Source organism: Serinus canaria, chromosome 3 (assembly GCF_022539315.1).
Source record: "Serinus canaria isolate serCan28SL12 chromosome 3, serCan2020, whole genome shotgun sequence".
NCBI lineage: Eukaryota > Metazoa > Chordata > Aves > Passeriformes > Fringillidae > Serinus > Serinus canaria.
Genome location: NC_066316.1, coordinates 23,175,116 through 23,201,146, shown reverse-complemented (window position 1 = coordinate 23,201,146; position 26,031 = coordinate 23,175,116). Strand labels below are relative to the sequence as shown.

The following is a 26,031-nucleotide window of genomic DNA, read 5'->3' as shown; positions in this document are numbered from 1 at the left end:
AAGAGGAAGACAAACACTTGGAGGGGTTAGATATTACTGTATAGATGGCTTAGATTCCTACTGTGCCAGTTTTCTGGTGTTCGATAAGGCACACAAAGCAGTTGTGGGAGAAAGCATATCACTTGTATCCATGGTAACTCGAAAGATACTTTGGAACTCAAAAGGATGGAATAAGCCAGAGTAATAGGTCTCATTATAAGGGCAAAATACATAAAAGGTTCAGCATATGCTTTTAATTAGTTGCCAAAAATAGCTGGAATCGGGGATGATGCAATGAAACAATAATTCTTGGTGTTAGAAGTGAGCAACACTTGAAATCTAAAAGATTTGCTCAGATGAAAGGCTTTATCTTACCATCTTATGGGTATTCAGTCCATGAATACTAATAGGTTTGCAATGGTTTCTTAATCATGCTTAGGACATGAGAGTGCACACTGATAAAAGCTCCTGCAAGTCTCACATGACTGTAAGTTTCTGAAGTTCCATAGTGATGTTAATTCTCATGGCTGTGATGCATCTTCTTATGAATAGTATGTGCAAAGCATTCTCTGCTGTCTCACAAGGGCTCTGCTGGAAAAATTAATGTAATGTGTGCTTCTATATAGGGATAACAAACAAACCATTGAAAATGAAGATTAATTTGAGGTTAAAGATCCAGTATTTTTCAGAATAAGGTGCTTTAATTAATTTTAAAATAGGAAGGTAAACATTGGGAAAAAGTGTGGAAACTTGAAGGCATAGACTAGAATGGAATACCAGAGAACAAAAATAGTGCAATATATGAAGTACAAGATATAAGATATTTGAAAAACCATTTTAATAAAAATATTTTAACACAGTGAATAATTTTGAAGTTTTCTATTTGAATCTCAGTGTTTGTAAGGAATCCATCTTGTATTGCAGTGCAATTCTCCACATTATTTCCTCTGTTGCTATAGAAACTAATTCTAGTGCAGCTGTGATCGCTTATCAAAATTCTAATGTTTCAATAACCATTTCTTATTTTGAGTTATTTAAATAGCCTTGTCTTACTTTGAATCAAACTGCACATTTCATCACTGCTGAATTGTTGACTGGTCAAAATGTTAATGCAAAGTGATGGCAAATGCTGTGGGGTTGTGGTTTGGGTTTTTTTTCTTTTTGCTATCTAAGCTATTATACTTATTGTTAAAGTTGGAATAACAAGCAAATTAAGGCTCTTTTTACTTGTTAAATTTCAAAGGTCAATATTTGCTGTCTAACATCTGCATTTTGTAATGCACATTACTTCCCCACTGTAATCTCAATTATATTTAATATTAAATGGTTATGGTACATGGCCATGGGGGGTGTGTGTGTGTGTGTGTGTGTATGTATGTATATATATGTTTACATATACATGTATGTGTAAACTATTTTTAAGATGCTTTTAACCTAAAAGTATATGTCTTGATGTTTTCATTTTGCTGAAGTAAAATTTTCAATGATACTATATATAGTAGAATGCCACCAGTTAGCAAAGTATTCTGGATCTCTTTTGCTCCTTGTATTATTTGTTTCTTTGGAATTGGGTTTGGGTTTTTTTTTTTTAGTGCTGGTAGTGGTGGGTTTTGGTGGTTTTTTGTGGTTTTTTTTGGTTGGTTGGTGGTTTTGTTTGTCTGCTTGTTTCTAACAATGGAAGTGCTACACTGGTAGGTAATGTGTATTTAATGCAGGATGCAGCAACGTTCTGATTGTGAACCATGTTAAACATCATTCTGCTGAATATGTTTTCAACTGTAAGGCACCAAATTATGAGGAAGGGTGTGATGGTAATTGGCCTGGAGTCATGTGTTGTCTTTTTCTGCTGCTCTGACACAGCTACCAAAATGTTCCTGCAGTACTTTTCAGGATAATCACTGACTTTCTAATGAGCGTACACTAATTTCATGTAGAGTGAAATAAATAATTTTCAATTTTGAAATTATCATACAAACATTTTGCAGCTGTAGCTGTCAGACTTTGATTACTAATTAACTGCTCTGCACCACCTTTAAGTCTCTTATTCAGCAAGCAGCATCAAACAGTAATTTCAAATTAGATATATAAATTTTTTCTAGTGTAAGAAAGATCTATGAGAAAAAAAATTTGGTGTATAAGCATATTTTCACTCTGTGCCAATGGCGAGTAGGTTTATTATTGTGAGTATAAGGCCATGACAACTCCATTTTCCAGATAGTGTTTTGGGAAGTTCAGAGTGTTGAGAATGACTGTTCCTCGATTGTTCAGTGCTGTTTGTTTGGGTGGTTGACATGGAAGAGCAGTTCCTCTCCTGCTGTTTGCTGTGGGCTGGAGCATCGTGCTCTAGCTCTTAGGAGCCCTTATGCAGCTTGGCCGCTGTTTTCTCAGCCTCATAAGCTCTTGCTTAGCTCTTATGGCTGGTGCTGTGGCTTAATGAAAATATCTTTACCTGCCAGACTCATGTTCATTTAGTCTTGTCAAAATGCTGAAAGTTACCTGTTTTGTGAACTGTATGACAACTATGGAAACATAGCAACACCTACATCATACATTGCATGTAAGCCTAGTAAAGGAGCTCGTCTGTGACAGTAGGAGGTATCAGAAGCGCCGCAAAGAAGTGCAAGAAAGCAAGAAATTTAGTTTTGAATAATTGTGTTTCTTTATGCCTGGAGAAACTTGTTGAGGCCTTGCTGGAGTGAGCAGAACAGACTGACATGCTCCCTGCTGGTTAATCTGTGCCTTTTCTGTGAATTCTTAGCCCTCTTACTGGATGTGTGCAGGAAAGATATGTTGGTTTCGAAGCATATCCATTTCCTGTGATTTCACAGTGTCTATTTTGCCTTTCTTTTTCTGCAGACTTGGCTCTGTAAATGATACCAGAACCATTCCTAAGCGGACTTTCTACAGATGCTTATATCTGAAAGGTTTTAGAGGAGTTCTTGACCCTACACAGACAATTTTCTTCTGTTGTTGACCTGTTGGGTGCTCCTGCCAACTGAGATCATAGTAGATTATTTTTCTAGGTTCTAGCTGCTTTTTTATTTGGTAAGGTTAGGAGAGCTGTTTCAAAACAAAACAAAACAAATCTGATTTTTCTAGAATGCTTTTACCAGAAATACTTTAATATACTGCAGAGAAGACAGTCCATTTTACTAGAGCAAGTCACTGAGCCAGTGTGTCAAGGAGAGGAGATAAAGTGCCTGAATAGATGAGAGAAATCAAGGTCCTTTGCAATTCTAGGATCTGAATAAATAATTACCATTGTCTTCCCACCTAAAGGAAAAATAACAATAAATATAAAATATAAATGCAAAAATAAATGTTAATTGTGGAAAGTGTCTTGCCTACCCTGGAATGTAACTAGCTGTGTTCTCTAGGTTGTGCAGATTTTCACCTACAAATATGGGTATTTCCACCCATCAGACATCACTGTTTTCTCTTTTATCTCTTTGCTCTGTTGACATTGCTTTTTTCTCAGATCTGAACTACTTTTTTGCGTGTCATATGTTGTTTTATTTTCTTATTCCTCTACCTTTCTTCCTCTGTCATTTTTGCTTTGTTATTTTACCGGTTTGTAATTTTTCATTCCTGCTTGCATCTTGTCTGTTCTTTATTTCTCTCTTTGCACATTCTCATTTTCTGTGCAGATCTACTAAACTTTTCTCTCCTTATTTCTTTTTTTTGTTTATTTGACAACAAACCACTTTTTTGTTCCTGTATCATTGCACTACTTTCTCCTTTTGCCTTTTTTTTTCCTTATTCCCTGTACCTTTTTTCCCACTCGCATGATTTATTTTTTATTTTCTGTTCCTTCTCTTCCACTGCAAAGCTGATGAAAATTCTTTGGGGGTATATATATATGGGAGGATTTCATGTTGATGATGTTGTATTTATGGGAATTTTTCATTTTGGTGGCAGTATTCAAGTGAATTTTAGATTAATAATAATTTTAAAGCCTGAAGTATAAAAAATAAAAATTAAAAAAACAAGCAAACAAAACCAAACCCTCAAAAAGCAACAGAAGAAGTGGCTAGAGTAAAATACTAGTTGTAAAATACTTGGTTTCTGTTTTTCTGTTCCACAGTCCTCTGAAAGCTTTCTGTGATGAGGGGCACTTCTGAGCTAGATTCACAGCAATCTTTAGTATCTTGTTTTCACCCTTCAGTTCTCCATCCATAAAATGCCAAACCTGTTAACTTCTACTATTATAACACTACCACAACCCATCATAATATATATATTTCACTGATATCTGTGTTAGCAGCTATGAGATAGCCAAATTGTGATCATATAGCTAGCTGAAGTAGATGGGCAGAAAATTTAAATCCTACTGAAATGGTTTATGCATAATCCTTGTAGTGCTGCTTTGTTAGTAACTCACTCCAACAGAGAATCCTTTGCAGTCAAAAATGTTGTGAAAACAAGGCAGAGGAATCAAGCTTTGTGTTCCTATTCTGTAAGGAATTCTTGATGCAAAGTATCTTTTATAGTTCATTTTCACCTGTTTCTATTTATTAGTAAAAAACAGAAAGCTTAAATGGTAGGGAATTTTACACCTTTTTTTTTTTTTTTTTAATTGCAAAATGCAGCTACCAGGGTAGAGGTATTTTTAAGAAACCATGAAGTTACTGCATTTTAAGTTGCAGAAGGAGTTCTCAATAAAAGAGTAGTTTTATTTTACTTAAAATAAAAGTATGGAAAAAAGAATGATGGAATTCTGATAGTTAAGTACTGTAAGTATTGTATATACTGCTGAACACATCTTGTGTATATTAGTAAATGAATTAATATCTTAAAAGAGGAGTTTTTTGTCACTTTAAAAACTTTGTATTTTTTTATTTTTTTCAAATATAAAACCAAATGTGCCTGAAAGTAGATGCAAAAACATTAAAATGCTGGAGAAAATTATCCACGCAACACATTAATCTTGCTTTCCAATCATGCTTTGTTTCCTCATTTGAGACTGAACAGAGTGAGAGCAGGAACATTACAGGAATATTAGCTGTGTGTTACAATACTTCACTGGGAATTGATTTTAGACCTCTGTGGGATCTTTTTCACCTTTTCAGCACTTCATTGTTGCTCAACTCCTGTGCTTAATACCCCAGCTGTAGTAGAATTAAGCTGGACTGGAATTTGAGCCTTAATTTAAGGTGATAACTGTATCAAAAGAAGTATAGCAATGACAGGAAAATATTTCTTAAGCCCATATCCTGCTGCTACTGTTTGGAGGGATGAGGGTGGTGCTGCTGTGCACACACACTGGTGAGAAATTGGGTTTCTCAGGGGCCTGGGATGCTTTATAGTGGAGGGAGTTTGCAAAGCTTTTAGCTGTTAAACTCTGAATTTCCCTAAAGCATCCATAAATGCTGGTGAGAGAGCTGAATTTGGGAGAATTTTCACAGAGATGATAAAAGGCATTTCCCTGTCACCAAGATGCTCCTAAGATTTCAAAGCTGGTTGTCAATCACCCTCAGTAAGCAGGACTTCTAGCATATTTTAAAAGAGGGAAGAATAAATAAAAGGAAGGTTGTATGAATTCATTTAACTTATTACCTTTTTGGAAGTGATATTTTTCTAACAATTTTGATAACTTGGGAAAAACAGAGTGCATAGGAATACCTGTTCATTTATTAAGTTAGCCAACATAGTGATCTGAAAAGAAGTGTAAAGGGAATTTGGCTGCTTATAAAATAGTAAAAGTGTAACCAGCATCTGAATGGAACAGAAAATACATTTTTCTACCTGAATATGCTTTTTCTACCTGAATATGCTTTTTCTAAGGAAATATATGGAAGGGAAAGCAAACATTTTAACTTCTTCAAGATCACAGCTTTCAAAAAGCTTTAGAGCTGAATGGGGTCTCAGAAAACAAGAATTTTTAAAGTTAAAAAAAAGTGTTCTGGAGCTTGATATATTGATATTCACATCAATAAAATATTAAATATATTGAACCATTAGATTTAAGTATTATTTAGATGTATTCTGGACAACTGAAAAGTAGAAATACAGAACCAGGTAGCAGAACTCCTCCCTATTCTAATTAATATCAATGCTCTATAAGGAACTAGAGAATGATACTTAAATTGAAAACAAATTCATTCAATAGATGGCAACGTATAATTTTCATTGAAAGACGACCAAAATATTTGGGAAGGAAACAAAAGAATGTCTTTGACAGCTAGTTCATGATAATGCTTTTAATAATGTATTTGTACTTAAAATGTTATCAATGGCACTAATTTTGGAAAGAGATTTTTTTTCACTAGTGCTGGGCTTTTCTGTATTGTTCTGTAAAACAGACCATAAATTCTTACAAATAAGAAGTGCTTTAGTAATTACAGAGAGCAAACAGTAAATTTGTTTTTTAGGGAAACAAAATGCAGCTGTAATTCTTCAGGCTCAAGATGTAAACAGACACAGTAAAAAAAAATATACTATGTGTTTCAGTTAGTCTTAGACCTTTCCTGTGGAAGAAAATTGAAGTTATAAGGACTGGACATAAAAATAATTCTATCATTTTGAATTTCTTTATTTAAAAAGCAAAAGAGAACCTTTTTACTACATGAATGACCAGTAGCATTAGCTTGAGAGAGTTAGGGAAATGCAGTGCTAAAACTTCAGGTGACATCAGGTGTAAATGACAGCAATGCTGTTTTGATTTCCATCGGTCTGGGAGTAAGCTCATAGTGTATGGAATTTTTTAAATATTAGGAAACAGAATTATCTATTATTGGGAAAAAAACCCAGTCAAACAGATATGATGTTTTTTCTTGTTTATGGTGAACTGTCTAATGTGAAAGATAGTTCAGCTGTGAATAGAAGTCTAAAATGTGGCAAATGCAAGAGGAAAGCAAATGCAAAAACAAAGAATTTTTTTTCTGTTGTCCACAATGACCACATACCACTCCTATATTTCTCTTTTTTCATTAAGCATTACTCATGCTATAACTCTTTTGGAAAAGAAATAGAATAATGCCAAGGTAATTTGTTGTTCTGTGATATAATTTGGGTTTTGTCCTCACAAAAATGCATGTAAGCTTTTAATTTTAAAGGAAGGAGAGGCCTGAGGTTTCATTCAATATTTAATATTTATATTTATACTCCCTGTAATGTGGGGTAATTCAGTCAACATAATATTTTTGGATGGTAGAAAAGTTCAAACATGAAAATTCCATTTGGACTGTCTGTGCTGCCTATCAGAAATCTCTAAGGGTATTTAATAATTCAGAATAAGAAAGGTTTCTTTAATTTTTAAACATGTATTTCATTTTATGTTTTTTTTAAATTGTCTTAACATTTACATAGAACCCCTTGAAGGCTTGAAAACTTGAAATTTACGTTTGATTTAAAAAAATAAATAATTATGTAGCAGAGTAATAGCAGAGATATGTTAGAGAAAGGAAAGTTGCTATTTGAGTATGAAGATATTCTGACAATTACAAAATATGACTTGCAAAAATTACTGATTTATGAAGTGATTATTTATTTTAAAGGAACTGGAAGCCAGATTCCAATAGGGGTGTTGTGATACTGTTGCCTCCCACAACAATGTGAATTTTCAAAGAAGGACTGTACATGAGAAACTCAAAGCTGCAGAAGTATAGTTAATGATGGCTTATGGGAGAGGGGAATCAAAGGCACAAGGGTTGTTTCTTTTTCCATGTTAAGAGATGGGTGTTCTTGGAATTACTCAGGAAATATGGGCTAAGGGATACTGGGTTGGTGCTGCTGCTGTGAACCTTTGGGAAAAATAATTACAATAGGAAAGTATAGATGCTGTAAACATGGGAAAAGGACATCACCAGCTGCATGGTGAGATGTGCAGCCTGGCATGGTCCATGAAGAGACCAGAACAGAGAGGAGAAATGAACAGCTTTGGAAGAAGCAATTTCAAGTAGTAACTGAAAACCAAAAGCATTTCTTATGATAAACTTCCGCATCTTTAAACTTTGACTCCCTCCCAGCAAAATGACTGAAAATTTTCTGGATTTTCTCATATTTACCAATTGTATGTTTCAGGAATGCTCAGTTTGGCCTAGGTTGCTGTGTCAGATTTAACTTGGGAGTCTCTTGAGGTTGTTGGCAAGGTGTGTATCATCCCCCTTTGACTTGCAACCTGTCCTACAGGGGCTTAGGAAAACAGATGAACCTTCACTGCTCAACAAACAATACTAAAAAGAAAATATTTATTTACTTCTGACTTAAATATGCTGATGACAGTTTGCATGCTGGAATCTCTGAGTCTACCAGCAAAATGCTAATTTCTCAGGTTTGTCAGGTATTTCATTTATGGTTCTGGTTTCTTCAGCTATTAAGCAAGGTCCTTACTATCACCATTTAGTGACTGTTTTCCCAGCTGACTGAGGGAGGATGAAAACTTTTATTTATGCAGTTACCCCTTTAAAAAGTGTTTATTCAAATATTCCTACTGACACCAATACACTGTACTCTCAATTTAGAGTTTACCAAATACTAAACTCTAAACAAAATTAGCTTTGCTCATATAATGAGAATGCCTAGTATTTTGACATACTTTGGGTGGAGAACTGAATGTATGGTTCTTTCTATTCTTCTTTCTTTCTATTTGTCTTTTCTCTGTTATGCCATTTTCTGGCTGGTAGGAGTCTCAGACTAAACCTGATTTGATTTCTCCGTGATTGTATCTTACTTCCACTTTTGGGACATATGCTGGCTTGTTTTTTGCCCTATCTAGTCCAAGGTGATGTGGTTATTTAATATGATTAATTTAATTTACAAATGAATTTACAAAAAGTACTTTCTATGTGATTTGAAAATTGCATAGAAGCAATGCAATGATTAATTTCAGATTTTCAGTGTACCCATTTCCTTGTTACTCTTTAGCAGATGCTACTAGCCACATTCAGTGGTCTTTGGGAGGTATTCTTTGGCTTTGTCACAGTACTGAAGTATACATAGCTGTGTTTGAAACTTACACCTTAAATAAAAGGTACAAGGTATGTAACACACAGGGGTTAATGTCTAAATATGCACCCATTTCAGATCATCTTGCCTTTCAGCTCCAAATGTTCTTCTCCAATACAATTAGTGATAAGCCAGCAAGCACTAGCAGTGATTTTTTTCTTTAAACTTTGATACATATGCAAAGTTTTTTTAGACAGGTTGTCACTACTCCTAAGTAATTTTTAAGGAAAATACCCAGTATTTAGTATTGCTGTATTCACTACTGTCTGTGATATCATTTGGCTTTGATATCATCAGTCATTAGAATGTCTCGATGGAATTCAAATCTTCATGGTTTTCAAAGAACTGTAACAAAAAATTTCATTTTATTGCATCATTTACTGCAGGGAGGGGGAAGTGAAAATGAGACAGTTTCACCTTGAGAACTAATTTGAAAACTTTTTTTTTTTTTTTTTTTTTTTTTGTAGAGAAAGCTGTTGTTCAAAACCGGTTTATAACTCTCTAGACAGAGGTGTCTCTAGATTTTTAATCCCAGATACTTGGATGCTTGGAATTCCTAAATTTTAAGAATTTACATGTTATTTAAGCTTGTTAAACTGAAATTTGAAAAATATCTAGTTAAAACCTGCCCCAGTGTTTTAGCTTTTTCTGAGTTTTTTGACTCATAGCTGGTTAGTAAGAATTTTGTCTTCACTTCTTCCATGCCTACATTAAAAGCACCTTTTCTGTCACACAGCCTGTACAGCTTTCCCATAGGGACATATAATGGAGTTCATCAAAGTGAAAAAAGTGAGTCACACAGTCATTTATTTACTCATGTAAGACAATAATGGTGTTGAAAACTACCTGGACACACTTTCATTTCATTAGACTATAGAAAAGCTGGGTGTTAAAAATTCTTATCAGACTTGATGACAAGTGAACAAAAAGAAACTCAGGGCTGCCAGGTGGTTACCATCTCATTTAATGCTGTTTGTTGCCTTTTGGCAACCATGAGAAGAAATACTATTCTTCTGAATTTTCTAAAATATTTAATGATATAGATTATGACAAGGAAGTCCAGTTTTCATGGTATAGGCAGTCAAAAGATACACATCTTTATTTTATTTTGATTAAAATATCAGTTTAGATTCTATGTCTATCTAATTTCATGGGCATGAGTTCTCTAATATTCAGGTGAGGTTCCATGTTTATCTGCTAGACAGATGACTACAATTCAAGTATAGAATTCCCTTCGTCTGTTTTGTTTTCCAGCCCTGGGGGAACTGGAATTTCAAGAGTTAGTAGCACTGGCTCACTAACAGCAGAAAACCTTTTGCAGGAGTGCTGGAACAGTATTTTGGAATCACTCTGAATGACAGGCTGGCTCTGATGGGTTTATCAGAGATAAGAGGGTTCCTGACGGTGGTTTCATCTTGTCTGAGTGTTTTAATTACTTTTTTGCCATGGTTCTTTTAGGAGCTGTTGAAATAGAGAAGAGCCCTGCATTCCCCAGTTAATACTTTCTAAACTTGCTTGTTTGGTAGGTTTTTCTGTGAGTGAAATGGTATGTTTGGCACCAGAAAACATTTTTGCTTTGAAAATTTTATGTATAAGGTAATTCTTTATGTCAGGGGCATTGAAATCTTCATTGAAACCTCTACAGAAAATGTAAACGAAATCTGAGACAGTTCTTTACCTGTCCTTGACATTCCTTTCATTTCAGCTGCTGCACACCTTGCTCTCTTTTCCCAATTCTATTCAACTGTGTAATGCTGCATAGTAAAGTATGAGATAAAAAATTGAAATGTAATTATTTTGAATTAACTTTCTGTGTCTGTAGCCATGCATCAGGTTTAATTTCTGAGATGTATAACCACATTTGTGTCTATCTATCTGTCTATCTAGTGTGAAAAGCAAAGATGGGCAGCATCAAGTATTCATCCCAAGCACAAGATTGCTCATGATCCTTTTTCCACTGTCTTTAGTGACTAGAGGTAGTGTGTTACTTCCAGACACTGGATATGTTCCCTTTAGTTGTCCTTAACAAGTAATAAGGAATATGAGACACTGCTTCACTTTTTAAATTCACTGGTGAGCAGAGTTCATTTGTGTGAAAGGTTGTCTTTTTTAGTACCTTACTTGTCTTCAGAGTTTAATTTAGTATCTCCCTGGTGGGCAACTGCATAGGAGGTAATCAGCTTGATATCATGGCTTTAGGGGAGTGCATTTTGTTTCCATAATTGGCCTACATTCCATCTGCACAGAATCTGAATTAAAATATCCAAAGGTTTTTGCAAGGTAAGCATCCCTGAAATTCAAGCCTTGAATTTTCGTCATGTCATATCCGTGCTATATTTATTTACGTGTGGTTTGCACTATCTATTCTGACTATACACTTAAAACTTTGCTTTAATCTAAATTTCTTTCATCTGAGAGATCATTCATTTCCGTTTTGAACAAATTTTTTTTTCAGTGTTATTTTTCATCTGATTTGAAATGTAAAGTTTAAAAAAAAGGACATACATAGATTTTTAAATTCTCTGTCCAGGCATTTAGATTTACATTTTCCACAGAACTGTTTGAACAGTGAACAATCAGAAAGTAAGCAAAGCATTTTCCCTTATTCTCAGCGAACTGCATTCAGAGGATGAGAAGAACACCTCCGCTGGATGAGCTGCAGCCGCCTCCCTACCAGGATGACAGTGGCTCCCCTCATCTTTCCTGTACACCTTCCGAAGTTGGAGACAGCAAATGTGAATATTCCCAGTGCAGCAACAGCCCAAGATGTTCATATAAGTGCCCGAGTGAGGGAAGCACGGGACACGAAATAGAAAGCTTTCATAACAAAGGCTATGAAGAGGATGTTCCCAGTGACAGCACAGCGGTTCTTAGTCCAGAGGTAAATGAAAATAGTTGGGTGTAGTTGATCTTTAATCTAAAGATCAATGCACAGTTATACAGGCACTAATACTCCTGCCCATTTAATTTTAAATAAAAATTAGTTTTTCAGAAAATAGGACACTAGGATTTCAGATTGTTCAGATTGCTGTAGTTACCTTTGTGGCACATTAGCTTTCAAACCAGCTCCCAGTAAGAGTGAATTATTTTTTAAACCATTTTAAACCAGTCAGAAAATTTCATCACACTGTAAGGACTGTAGTCAAAATTCTTCCACGTGATTTTTCAGACAACCCAAATAAAAGTTCTGGGGCTGCTTTTTCAAACTGAACACCCCATAATGTAAAATAAGATTTATGGGAAAAAAAAATTACAAAGAGTTTTTTTTTCAGTTGTTGATGCTGTATCGTGATTTGGCCCACTTAATGTTCCTATTTTTGTGCTATAGATTGTAATAATCGATATGTACTTTTTTCTATGAAGAAACCAACTTTTTAAACATGTATTTCATTGAAATGCCTTTAACAACCAGTTACTGCACTGACATCTATGGGTGAAGTCTAATTAGTGATGCCATGTGCAGAAGAAGCTCTTTTGCTACAAATTTGTCTTTTGTTGCTACCAGAAGTTTTGAAGTGCTTGTTAGAGCTCAGCCCTGATGTTTCTGTCTAAGCAGCCCTGTTGGTAGTTGATGTTGTGTACCTGGGGTGTTGGTGCAAGGTCTGGAAGGCCCAGCTGCCAGGCCTTCCCATTTTCTGTCACTCCAGTCGTTAATGTAAGCATATTCAGTAAGAATTGTGAATGCTGCCAATGCTTCTTTATAGCCACTCAGAGCTTCAGGAGTGAAGCCTTTAGAGGAATGCGTTCCCACAGCTCTCTGGCAGCCAGGTTAAAATAAGAACATTTCTTAGCCCTGAAGGTTTTGTCTTGGCATCTATTTGTTCGTGTAAACAAGCTTGATCTTTGATAATGTAAAGACACACTTGAAATACCTTTGTTTTACATACTTCAAATAATTTACTGTATGAGCAGTGGGCTGACCTGTACTTGTAAATATTTTCTCTTTCAATATTCCTATCAAACTGACTGTTGTAGCTTATCACTATTTTATTCAAAATTTGAAGTGACAATAAATTGTCTGAATTTTAAGTTTAAAATACAATTTTAGGACTGAATATTGTTTACAGAGAGCTCAGAAGACAAGTTCAAAACAGATACATCTTCTACAGTTCCAGTAAAATTACATGAATAAAGCCACGAGAGTTAAATCCTTGGCCGTAGCAGAGGGGTTGAAACTGAAAGATCTTTAAGGTCCCTTCCAACCCAAAATTTTCTGTGATTTTATCTTTCTATGATAATTTTTGGCATATTCATATAACTTTTGCGGACTGCAACAGGAGCTGTGTGTGTAAGGTTTGTAATTCCTGTGTTCTTTGCTGGCATCTCACTGTGCTCTCAATCCTTAGCTGTCTCTTCAAGCAGTGTAATAGGTGAACTTTAAAATGCATGTGTAAAATACATGAAATAAGGTGGTTTTATCTTGTAATAGATGTATATACTTTTTAACATGTGAGGCACAGAAGAAGAGATTATTACAGTTAAATTCAGTCTTAGTTCAGACTGATTGGCTCCTGGCTTTTGGTGGTATTGGCCAGGTAAAATCTTGAATTCATCTTAACTGCCAGCCAGGCGTCTCCTTGGGCTTTCAGTGCTTAATAACCTTGTTTAGGAAATGAACAAAAAGATCATAGTGCCTTCCTTTTGTCTAGAGTAAACCATAATTTCCATGCCAGATTTAATAATAGAATACAATAAATAAATAAATAATTGGGGTTTTTTCTCTTCTTCTTCAGGATATGTCAGCTCGAGGATCATCTTCACAGCTTCCTAAACCTTTTGATCCTGAGCCAGTAGCTAAATATGGCACACTGGATGTGACTTTTGACTATGACTCACAGGAACAGAAGCTTTTGGTGACAGTGACAGCTGTCACAGACATTCCAACATACAGCAGGACAGGTGGAAGCTCGTGGCAAGTACACCTAGTTCTTCTCCCTATAAAGAAGCAGAGAGCAAAAACCAGCATCCAGCGGGGACCGTGCCCTGTGTTCACAGAGACATTCAAATTTAATCACGTCGAGTCTGAGATGATTGGGAATTATGCGGTTCGCTTTCGACTGTACAGCGTACGGCGCATGAAAAAGGAGAGGATTGTGGGAGAAAAGATTTTTTACTTGACAAAATTGAATCTTCAAGGGAAGATGTCAGTGCCAGTGATACTGGAGCCTTCTTACAGTCTGCCTGTAAGTATTAAATGAGGCAGAATAAGAATGCAGTGAGATACAGTGTCCTGAATTCTGAATAAGAATAGTGCGTGTATTTATAGAGTCATCACATCCACTCAGCTTTTTGAACAATCACAGCACTGCATTAGCACAATGAAAATTTCCTTAGAGCTTCTGTAAGTACATTCACTTTCCACCTGCAAAAGCTGGGCCTATTTTTTCTTTAAATTACTTAGAAATTTCCAGTCCATAAATAATGATATAGTGGTGAATGTATGTTTCCTTGCATATAGATATGTATATGTATGTAATAGTATTATCTTTACCACCTGCAACACTTCAATTTAAAAAGAAAAACACACCAGAGTGGAAAAAAAAGAAGCTATACTAGCAAATGTCCTCCATCTGTTACTATTAAGTCTTGGTTGAAAATAGGTATTTTACTTGAAAGAAAGAAAGATAGAAAAGAAGAATTTTGAGAGTATAAGGCAATTTTTAATAACCTCACATTAGAACCTTGGAGATAATTGATTTCTGGTTCAGTCTGAAGTGAAAAGTAGTTGAAATTGAAAATAGTTTTTTTTCTGAAAAAAACAACAAACCTGCCTATCTGATGAACAAAATTATTTGTCCCCCAATAATATTTCTAATAAAGCAAAGCAACAATAATTAAGGATTAACATAGGTATCATTATCAATGAACACAGAGGATCACTGAAGTGGCAGTGGTCACTATCTTCTTTTTTGTTGTTGTAAGAATTTAAGTATGCTTTTGTCCAGGAAGAGAATGTTTGTCATGTTGTGGTCTGTGCATCCTGAATTAGGAATGCTTGAGTGTTCCTTGCTTAAGAGTTGCATGTGTGCTATATTACAGGTATATTTTGGGGAGAAAAAAATGATGATTATCAAGGACATCCATATTTGGTTCTTGTATGTATTTTGTGGTTTGTTTGTTTTTTAAACAATCAATAAAACAAAAAGGGGGAGAAGGGAAAGAAAGGAAAATATTTTTTTAGGTGAAGCAAAGCAATTAATTTGTTCTGCATTTTGAAAAAATGTTTGGATCGATCAAAACGGCATTTCTGGTGAACATGAGTATTGCCAACGACTCAAAATAAAAGGCTGTTGTATTTAATGACTGAAAATATTCTTATTAATAAAAGCTGAGGTTAAATCATGGGTCTGGTGGAGGATCAGCTGACAGCAGAGCAGATTCCTTATGGTTCTTTAAGAAGTGCAAATCAGTCTAATCAAAGGATGAAATGGTTCACCTCTCTAGAGCAAACTTTCTTAGTGAAAATTTTGCTGGCTTCACAGCTTGGAAAAAAGCACCCCATGACCCAAAACATTGAATATTCTAAAGGTACTTGCTTGACTTATGTGTTTTCCATAGGTTTGTGTATAAAATTTACTAAAATCAGTGGAAAAGGGCAGTGAATGGGCCATGTATGTGATTGATTGGCATATCCCACATGCACACTGGTTATTCTTCAGTGTTATTTTCTTGAGTTTTTCTGATAGGCAGAATCAAAACAAGTTCCATGAGGCACAAAAGATGATAAGGTTATTCCTTAATTTCTATTATGGTATGGCATGGTGTGTCAGCATTTTTTGCCCCTCAGTGTTTGGGCAAAAACAAACACTGAGGGGCAAAAAATAGAAAGTGATTGGTAGAAAGTGAAGATCCCTTCACTTTCTTCCAATCTCCCTTCTTCTTGGAACAAGAATAAGGGAGATTGGTAGAAAGTGAAGGGATCTTTCAGAGTTTGTTGTTGTAACAGGATTTAAGCAGCTCTACCTGTTGCTGGAAAGGATCCTTCAGAGTCATGATAGCTTGAATGAGGAGCCATAGTCTTCTGGAACTATGCAAATCAGGTTTTAAACCTTTGGGAATTGAATAACTTCTGAATTTATAGGTATTTTTATCTTACCATTTATAACAAATATAATATTTTTCCATAAGCAGATTTATTGCAGGATTTAATATCTATTTGTTTTGCAAGAGTGTTAAAATTCATTGTGTTTTTAGGATGTATGACTGGAAGTGAGGGGCATCCTTGGGCTCTTGAGCTCAAGCCCTGGTTACTCAAAACAGCCAGGTCATCTTGATCATAAAATGGTGAATTTTCATCTGAAAACATCAGGTTGTTTTGTTTGCAACCTGAATTTCTTCATGGCCAAGTTATTACCATTTGTTCTTCTGCCAGCATTGGCCTTGAGCTTAATTAGTTCCTACCCTTCTCAGGTGTTTGCCTCTGGGTATATTTATACACGTTGATTGTATTCCTTTTTAACTGTCCTTTTGCTAGAATAAACCAACAGCCTTTATGTGCAGTTAATCATAAATGTCAGGAAGGAGTTATTTAACACAAAAAGGTAAGTGCTGTTTGAATTTGGAGGTATCCAGTTGCTCAAGGATATTAGTAATTATAAGATCCATGCTGAGGCACATTCTATATTCAGAATTAAATTTGCCTTGTTCAGTTGCAGAGGGTTTTATTGCTGAGAAGTGTTTATATGTGACAGCCTTTTTATGATATTTCTTGGACACATGACAGGTGTCCTATTTTTTCAACTACTTCTCATTATATGGATTTTATATATTAAATATACCTTCTGTCACTGAAACTTCCTAATCCATTGAAATATCTATGCTAATCTCTTCTGCAGAAATGTATTTTATTTCCTTCTGTCTGTGCCTGATATTATATTAATGTATTTTATTAGCTAATCATATGCCTTCTGATTGTATAAGAGCAGTTTGTATCCTGTAAAGTTCAGTATTTTTTCAGTGATACCTTAAAGCTGTAGACAAGGGAATCTGGCTAAAAGTAGACCAGCAAGTCCAGTGCCTTTCAAAGATAGTGACAGTTTGATGTGAGTGGGGCCTGCAAGTCTCTGGTTATTGTTAAAATGTCTGGAAATGAATGTCATGGTGAAGGCATGATACTAGTGTGTTCCTTAAATAGGTTTCAAAGCTGCACATGGCTTCAAATTTACAAATATATTCACAAAATATCATTTTCATCCTAGATTTCACCCTGTTTCTCTCCTTCCCACATTTTGTATAATGTCTTGCATTAGCAGCTATTATCCCCAGTCCTGTTGCCCTGTCTTTAACAGCCTTGTGCTGCTGCAGTTCTCCCACGTAACAGGGAATTCCTCCTCAGCCCCCTTATTTATCACACATTTTCTCCCAAGTTCAGGGAGAATGAGGAGGAAGCAGTGAAACCAATATGAGTTGGGCAGAATGCAGTTGTCGCTGTTATCTGAGACTGTGTCCCTTTCAGATTTAACAGAAATTGTCCATTGCACCAAACGTTTAATAGCAGGGGTGTACATTGTGGTTTTGTCAGAGTATAGTTTGTGTAGGAAGATATTTGTCAATGCTTTCAAAAAAATTTTCCCTTTAGTACAGCAGAAGACAAATTTTTCTTCACCCATCTTGGAGTTTAGCAAAGCTGTTTATTCCTCTTCAGGAAATCCCTGTGGACCTGTTTTTAGTTACTCTTCGTTCTCACCCAGAGAAATTTTCCTGACAGTGAAAAACAGCCTCTAGTATGATGCGATTATAAAAACATATAAGCAGTTTATTGAGTGAAATCTGTTTGGAAAAGATCAAAGAAACATGGGTAATCCACTTCACCCTTTCATAGGTTGCTTTTTGGTGTAGAATAACAACAATCAATCATGGTTTTTATTTTGTGATTGATTTGGGAAGTACTGTTTGGGCGACTGAAACATGCCTCTTGCTGCTAAGAAAATCTAGTAATCATTCATTATGCATCATCAAATTACAAGGTGTTTACTAGGAAGAATTCAATTTATTTTTCTTTCTTTCTATGGCATTCTCCATTTCTAACATCTTGAACTCCCAGTGTGATCCCTATAACAAAGAACCAACAGTGTAGGCAGTCATAGGTGTTTAAAAGATTATTTTGTACATCTTTACTATAAAGATCCAGAGTGGCTGGATAATTATTTTAATTGGTTTTTTTGAGTGATGGCAATTATGTACGCAGTGTATAAAAATGCTCATTCTTGCACATGCACACACATGCACTCTCCACTATGAGGAGAGTGGTTAATTATTTAGTGTGCACTGGTTTATGCACTGTGCTTAAGCCCTTTATTTCACGTTGGCCTTTATGTGTGGCATGTCTTGAGTGTTCCTTGCAATGTTTATCAGCTCATAAACTTTGCAGGAATAAAAGCTTTCAGAGTGGCGTTTATTTTTTGGGCATTCCTGTCCATTATAGAGTCAAGCTGTCAGGTTTTGTGCAAACAAAGTAGAAGGAGTCACTACTAGTGACCTTACTACTGTGTTCTTATGGCATGATCTATCCAGGATTGTATTTGGAAGGCTAAATGCTAAAATTCATATGTATAAACAGAGCTTTATTAGATACCAGTATGATACTTCAGGCTGCTAATAAGAAAAATGACTAAGACTTGTCCAGGGAAGAAACAAAAAGACAAAATATTTTGTTCTTAGTATTTTAACTGGAATTCTACCTAAAATGAAGACTTCCTATGTGATAATATATAAATGCTCTTGGTTAGCTTGTATAAATTATGTCCATCAAAGTGAGGGACAATTATATTTAAACCCTGAGCACATTTTGTCTCAGGAATAACTTACTCAATTCATCTGAGTTAGTGGTAGTAATACACAGAAAATCAGAATTGATCCTTTGATACAATAAGAAAGATGACTCTTGCTGTAAGTTTGAATAAAATTATTAGGTGATTGGAATATGGTGAAAATGTTAGTGAGGCTGCAGGAGAACTTGGCAGTACAAACAAAGCATTCTCCCTGTGTTTGGCTGCTCGTGTAACATTGCATGGCAGTACCAGCAAGCAGCAGTCATTGTCTTCTTGGTGTTGTGGCTGGGGGTAAAAAACACTGACTTTCAACTCCCTTGCTGATACAGATGGGAAGCAAGTTCTTTCATGGGTAGCCAGATCTATTACCATAACCCTGAATTGCAGGATACTGAGAGAATTTTTGGAAGTCAGCAATGTAAAGAATTTCATCTAGTCGTCTAAATCAACACTTGGTCACACAGAGTGAAATAACAATTTAAAAACAGGCCTACTTTGCCTTCAATTAATGAGTTGCTACAAATAAGTTAGTTACTCAATTTGGTTCCTACAGTCTTTGATATTAGCAAATTATGGAAGCTATGTTTCAGGTGTGTTATTACTGCTTTGAATGTACGATCATGCTTTTCAGCCTCTAAAATGCCTCCAGTCAAATGACAGGCTGTGAATGACTGTTCTAGATTAAGAGTATTGCTCAAGAGGATTATTGTGAGTTAGTCAGAAAAGCCCGTCCATCAGTGGCAAATATATTGTCTAGGATTCTATGTCTCATTTTGATCATCTTTAAAGAAATAAAATAGAGAAACCTTATCAACACATAAAGCTAAAAGCGTGAGGTAGCTGTGAGATTATATCATTCTCTGTTGTAAAAATGTGGTGTCCCAACCTAGATTATGATTCCTAAGAGCAATAAGGAAAATAATCATACTGTACATTTCCCAGAAGTGAAAGTTTAGAACGTAAAAGTAAAGATTGCCAGGGTTGTCCCTTGGATAACATTTCCACTTTTGAAGAACATGAGCTGCTGCTTAAACCTTTCTCCAGCAACTCTTTCAGTTGAAGTTGATTTTTTTAACTTATCAACCCAAGTGAAATTTCTGGTTCCCCTTAGAGATGCTGAATTTCCCAAATATTTTGTTTTCTTATAATTTTGACTCTTCTTGTTTGCATATATATGTACACACAAATATCTTCTCACAGAAGCACAGAATTGGTTCTGTTGGCCATTTTGAGCACCCTTCAGAAATGCATGGGCACCATTTTCCTTCTATTTCTTTCCATTGAGGGAAGTCCTAATCAGAGATTTTGCAAGAAAAGATGAAGTCACCTAGTCTGCAAATTCATAATGCGTGTGGTTGTGGAACTTTTGAATTAGTTTTTGATTTATTTGCTGAATGATTCTTCATATTACTCTGGTGGGCTTTACAGTATAACATAAATCTTCTTCATTATCATTATTCATTTCAGACTTGAGGATTTTCAGGTAATCACTTCTTTTGTATATTCAAGCAGCTTGTATTTGGTATTAGATAAGCATTTCTGTTCACAGGGTGCCCTTAGCAAGGGATCTTTTTAGTTTTAGTGTTTCAGCCTCTTGTCAGGTTTGCCCTTTATATCATTTGACCTTGAGCTGAGTCTTTCACAGCTCCTGTCTTTCTGTTGGGCTTAATCAGCTGTCAGCTGGCCCCAGGAGAATCCAGTTTATCTTTTCCCTTTCTTTTTTTTGTGTAGGTAGCTCTTAGAACTGAAGCAGATCCCTTCTGACTGGAAACACCTGGTGGTCCTCTGATCATGAGATTAAACGTGACCTCAGCAAATCAAAAGGGCACCACTAGCAATTGTTAATCACAAAGAGTTTACCTGAAAAATGCATTCTAAATGTACAGTTAGTGATATGGTTTTGTTCATTGTGAAAAATTATTGCATGTATGTTTATGCAATCAAATACTAATCCATAGATGGACTACTCATAAATTGTGCTTACTGTTTGATTACTGAATCGTTCTCTTTTCCCAGACTGAAAGGGTGCAATCAAGAGAAAAATGAAATTATTTGCCATTGATCTCCCCAATGAGCATAGACTCAATCCAGCTGGACAAAGCATTGTCATTTAAAGAAGTCTGTGGTGTTGGAAGCTGTCCTACAGTAACATCTCCATGCTCTTACATATTTTACTGGGAATAAAGAGAGGGGGGTTGTGTGAATGGATCTGGGTGGGAGCTGTTAGTGTAGCTTCATCAGGAATGCAGGTAAAATGTCTGCATTTTGTGTCAGATGTTCTTACCTAAATTGCTAACACAAATATCTAACAGCTTTTAGTGCTTGAAGGTTTCTTTATGTACCTGTCTTATCACAGAAAACAGAATTCAGTAATAAAAGGCCTCTTGCCTCTTTTCCTCCCCTGGCCCATGGCTGCATAAAAAGCTGCTTAATTTCTGCAGTGTAAAAACAGTACTTTTGCAAATGCTCTAAATTCCATTGTAGGTTCATTTCCAATAGCCTCCTCCAACTGCTGCTTGGGTTTGCTCTGCAAATTTCAAGCCCATTATGTCTTCTGTGGAACAACCAGGTGACCTTTTGTCATCTGCCAGGAGTGTTATTTCAGTATAGACTAATAAAAGTTACAGAAAACTTAAAATGTTTCCCTTTCAGTAGAAAATTAATGTTTTGTTCTGCAGAGCTGCTAAGTTAAAAAAATTTCAGGCACAAAGTACTAACAGCAAATTCTCATGAGAGAGGAAAAACAACACAGAAATCTCTCAAACTTGTTCAAAATCTTTCAGGAAAGTTGAGTGTTGATTTGTCATTTTTAAGAATATGTATATTTATTTTTGTTATTTGAATATTACTGTTAAATTGTAGTCTCTTAAATTTGAAACCATGCCTTTCTTTATCAATATAGTATTATCACTAGAAATCCTACAAAGATTTTTTTTTTAATAAATTATTTTAAATTATTTTGAAATGAAAATTTCTGTATTATCATATTGTATCTTAGGAAATTTGTTGTTGTGTCTATGGTAAATAAAAGCTGTGCATAGAATTTTTAAGGTTTTAGTCCTTTGAATGTAGTGAATCAAAGAATTTTGATTTGATCTCAGTTTTTCAGTGTTCCATCTGTGTGAAAATGGTGTGGTTTTTAGAATTCTGCATCTAGAAGTTTTTCTCTCTTGAGAGTAAAAAATGGGATAGAGCAGAAGCTTTTGATGAGAAATGGGAATATTATCATTTCAGATAATGATTTTCAACTACATTAATAGTATTTAATAATCAAAACAATCCATATTTGATGTGAATACCATTGCTGTTGAGTGAATTTATTTGCTAAAATTGGAATTTTTGATGAGGAAGTCCTGGTAATATTTAAAGCACGCCATTTTACCCAAAATAAATGGTTTTTTTTCCCTAGGATCAAGTTGCATAATGGAAAGATTATTAGACTATTTAGTTTCATGTTTGTGATTTAAGTTGACTTAGTAATGCTGTAAAGTGTTAAGTACATGAATAAAAATGCACATTATACTTAATTGGAACATGCTTCAAGGAAGCTATTAAGCAAAAACCCAAATAATTACCTGTCATAGATAATGATACTTTCCTAAACTTGAATCTTTGTGAGATGCTTAAAACTATATGTTTCAATGCTTGCAAGTTCAGGTTATAAATTTAAAGCAAAATACTGATACTTGTGTGTTCTCCTAATTTTACAGTACAGGACAACTGGCTTTAACCTTTGAGATTCCTAATTATTTTTCATCCCTTCATTTTCAGGGCTGAGTTCATCAGGTGGTTTAAGTTCTCTTTCCCAGGAATGATCTTGAAATTTTTTCAACTGCATTTTAGCTTTGGAACGTGATAAGTATGTGGTGCTGAAGCCACTAATGAAGGATGTGGAGCCCCTAGGTTTGGTTTTCTCCTCTTGAGAGCTGGTCTGGAGCCCCTGTGGGGCTTGGGTGCTCTCCTCACCTCAGAAAGCTCAGAAGGGAATGGGAGATTCAGAGTTCAACCCTAGGGTGGTGATTGGGAGATGAATGCTTTCATCTAAAAACTGTTGGATTGAGGGCCCCCCTTGCCTGCTAGGATTCACATTTTCTTCCCTAACCTCTCAGCTGTATTGATCTAGAAGTAGAAAAAGTAATGTGCAAAAAAGTTCTTTAAGAGATTAGTGGTATAACATTAACATTTAAAATTGGAGAGAGACATTTTGACAAGTAACATGCTGTGAATCAGATTTTTGTTGCTGAAGGATTGTCAGCAAGGTTTCATCTCTTCTGTGTGTATTTTGAAAAGCCAAAAGAGTCAGATGCTCTTGTTTCATAAGCCTACAGAGACATGATTGTAACCTGTGCATTGAGGAAAATGAACTTTTAACTGCCTTGAGAGCATGGCCACATTATTCCCTGTCATTAACTCCAGTTGGCTTAAGAGCAGAATTTATAAGCAGAACTTCAGAGTATAGAAAAATAACAGTAGGAAATGAATATGTAAGTAACAAATACTGTGTTTCCATGGAATTGTGGGGAAGGAAGACAAATAAATATGTTTTACATATATTACCATGGATGCAAATAGATGATTCTCTGTGTTGTAAGAGGGGAGAGAAAAACACTATTGAAAATGCTTCTCAGGGTCTGAAGTCTGACATCATGCATTCTATGTGTTCATGTCCCCTCATGTGGTATGAGGGGTAAAAAAGAGTGTTCTTTTTTTAAATGCCAACTTTTGTACAGTGTGAACGTAGGAAATACAAAGCCTGCTTAATGGGAATGTTTTTTATTATATATTTATTAAGAAGTAATGTCTCTTCCCTAGATAATATATGCAAAGAAGTCATCAAGGACAATAGTTTGGAGAATTAGTAATTAAGTTTTTGTAGAATATGACACATACTACTTTTACAATCTAGTGGAAAGCAGCGACTCTTGTAAGTGTTGATCAAATAAAATCAGACTAACTTTATTACAAAGTACTATCCTGTGGTGTATATGGGAAAGGTTAAGGTCCTTTCACACAGCTTTGTGTTAGACAATTCAAAAGCTGAACATTTTTTATATACTGTAGTAAGACAAATATATGAACCAAATATTTGGACTAGACTTCACCATTTTTCTTCTTGCAGTGCTTACTGTTAATAATGTATTTATGGCTAAATTGACAAAAAAGGGTCAGGATTTAGTATTAATATCCTGGAGACAACCTCAAGAGACAGTTGCTTGCACTGTGGGCAGACCAGTAACACTTTGACTGTTCATCTAAGTTCTTAAAAATCCACATAGAAGGTTTTGTGACACTTCTCACTAAGCTCTTCTGGTGCTTCACTGACCTTGAAAAGCCTTTGCTCTAAGTCCTTCTTTTCCTTGCTTGTTAAATTACACACAGTGTTTATAGAGGTTGAGAGGGAAGCTTTATGAAAATAAACTTACAAAGACATTATTTCAAACAAATAGTAACTTTTGGTCTGAATCTTAAGTTTCCCTCAGGAAGCAGCAGTAGCAAAGTGGGCTATGGATAGCTTTACAGACAGATTGAATGCAGACCTGCATGGAGGTGAAAAGCATCTGGCTGCACTGTAATGTTGTCATTGGAGCTCCATCTATATTCATGTTTTACCAATGAGCAATTTCAGTGGTAATATTTTACAATTTGGCACTTGATTTTGAAGGTTATATTTTGAGCAAGTAAAAGCAGGTAACTTCTTGTCTGGCTCTTTTCTTGATGAGTTTGTCAGTGCTTTTCTAGAATTCTGACTTGTGTAAACAGAAAAACTCCTCTAAACAGAAACTTTAATAAAGCTGTTCTTCCCAGTTCTAGTGCAGCATATGACTTAGCACAAAGTCAAGTTACTTACCCACAGATGTCTTTATCATGGAATATCTTCCTAAAACCATGACTGGATTTTCACAATGTGAACAGTAAACTCTGTGCTGGAGAAAATACTTGTGAGAAGCCTAATAGTACTTGGTATCTCTGCTTGTAACTTTGCCCTGCAGTGGAAAGTCTTTCTCTAGTTGTTGATCTAAGCCCAATTGATCTCAATTGTCTTGCAATTCCTGATTCTGGTTTCTTCTTTTCCTCATAAAATTTTTGTTTTCTTTTAAAAGAAAACTGACCAAATGCAATCTTGCTCTCCCCTTTTCCACAGGGCTTTTACATATTTGTCCCTAAATCCTCTGTTTTCTTCCTTGTTATAGCCACAGAAAGTACGCTTTGGTTAATGTTGTTTAATTTTTTTTTTTACCCAGTAACATCACTCTGTCTTCTAATCTGCTTTGTTTTCCTTCTTAACGTTTCACTTTCTCTTCTATTAGATTTTCCAGTTTATAACTAAAAAGCAGAGTATTTTTTTAATCTATGTGGGTCAGCATGAAAGAAAATTAATTGAAGTTATTTTAGAGTGAAAGGGAAAACAAAGTGCTGTTTAGATTTTTCCTTTAGTGAATTTCATTTTAATGTCTTGTCTGTGTCCCCACAGTTTTGTAGGAAGGAGATCCATAAGTTTATTATAAAATAAGGATTAAGCAACATTCATTTTTTTTCCCTCAAACCTGCAAAAATATTTTGGTTTAGAAAATATTGTAGCAGAATATTTAAGTTAGATGCTGTCCAGATTTTCATCTAGCTTACATCTACCAGTTCTTTCTGTGCAACATTTCTAAGGTACATTCATTTAGTTGCATTTCTGTCCATTTAGAGTTCTGAAGCATCACCTTGGTCTTCTCACCCCACCATTCAGCTGGTGAGATCCTTTTGCTTGGCCTTAAAAAAGGCAGTCTTGTCCTTCTCCTATCTACTCAGGGTTCTGCTTTAAAGGAATGGTATTTCTAGCCCATGCTTGTGTAGCTTTGGAACACCACACATTCAAGTTTTCAGTTCTTTTCTTCCTTCTCTGTTATACCACACAGAAGCTTCTTGTCTTCTCTTTCCTGATACTGCAGGACTCATTTCCACTCAGTAGTCACTCATTTAGTTTTCACTGTTTCTAACAAACTAAACCTTACTCTGATACCCATTGTAGTGAGTTTGACTCTGTCATAAACTGCTTTCTAAGTCCTTCTTAGGACATCAGTAAACTGTACAAATAAATCCCAGTTAGGAAAAGGCACTATCATCACCTTCTCTCAGCATTTGGGGGACAATGTTACCCAGCTGCCTTCTTTGTGTTACATCTTTTTTTTTTTTTTTTTTTTTTTTTTTTTTTTTTGTGGGCTTACAGCATGAACTCAATCAAATTTGAAACCTAAGCTTTGAGCAGTGTCAGGTGGACTATGCTAAAATTCCTGGCTCAAAAAATAATAAGGTGAATAAGCACCATGGAGATAGTGTCTTAGAATTTTAA

The 26,031-nt window shown here is 35.4% G+C and overlaps 1 protein-coding gene across 5 annotated transcripts in view; it reads left to right on the top strand.

The window, feature by feature from the left end:
• Window positions 1-26,031, top strand: part of SYT14 (synaptotagmin 14) — an 87,122-nt gene that overhangs the window by 46,503 nt on the left and 14,588 nt on the right. For 4 of the 5 annotated variants that reach the window (XM_050972544.1, XM_050972543.1, XM_030235530.2 and 1 more), the window contains 2 exons: window positions 11,538-11,806; window positions 13,659-14,108. In XM_050972544.1, the coding sequence (XP_050828501.1) occupies window positions 11,538-11,806; window positions 13,659-14,108 (719 nt within the window). Of the gene's footprint in view, window positions 1-11,537; window positions 11,807-13,658; window positions 14,109-20,426; window positions 21,423-26,031 lie in introns of those variants that run through there. The other variant, XM_050972542.1, reaches the window with a different exon arrangement.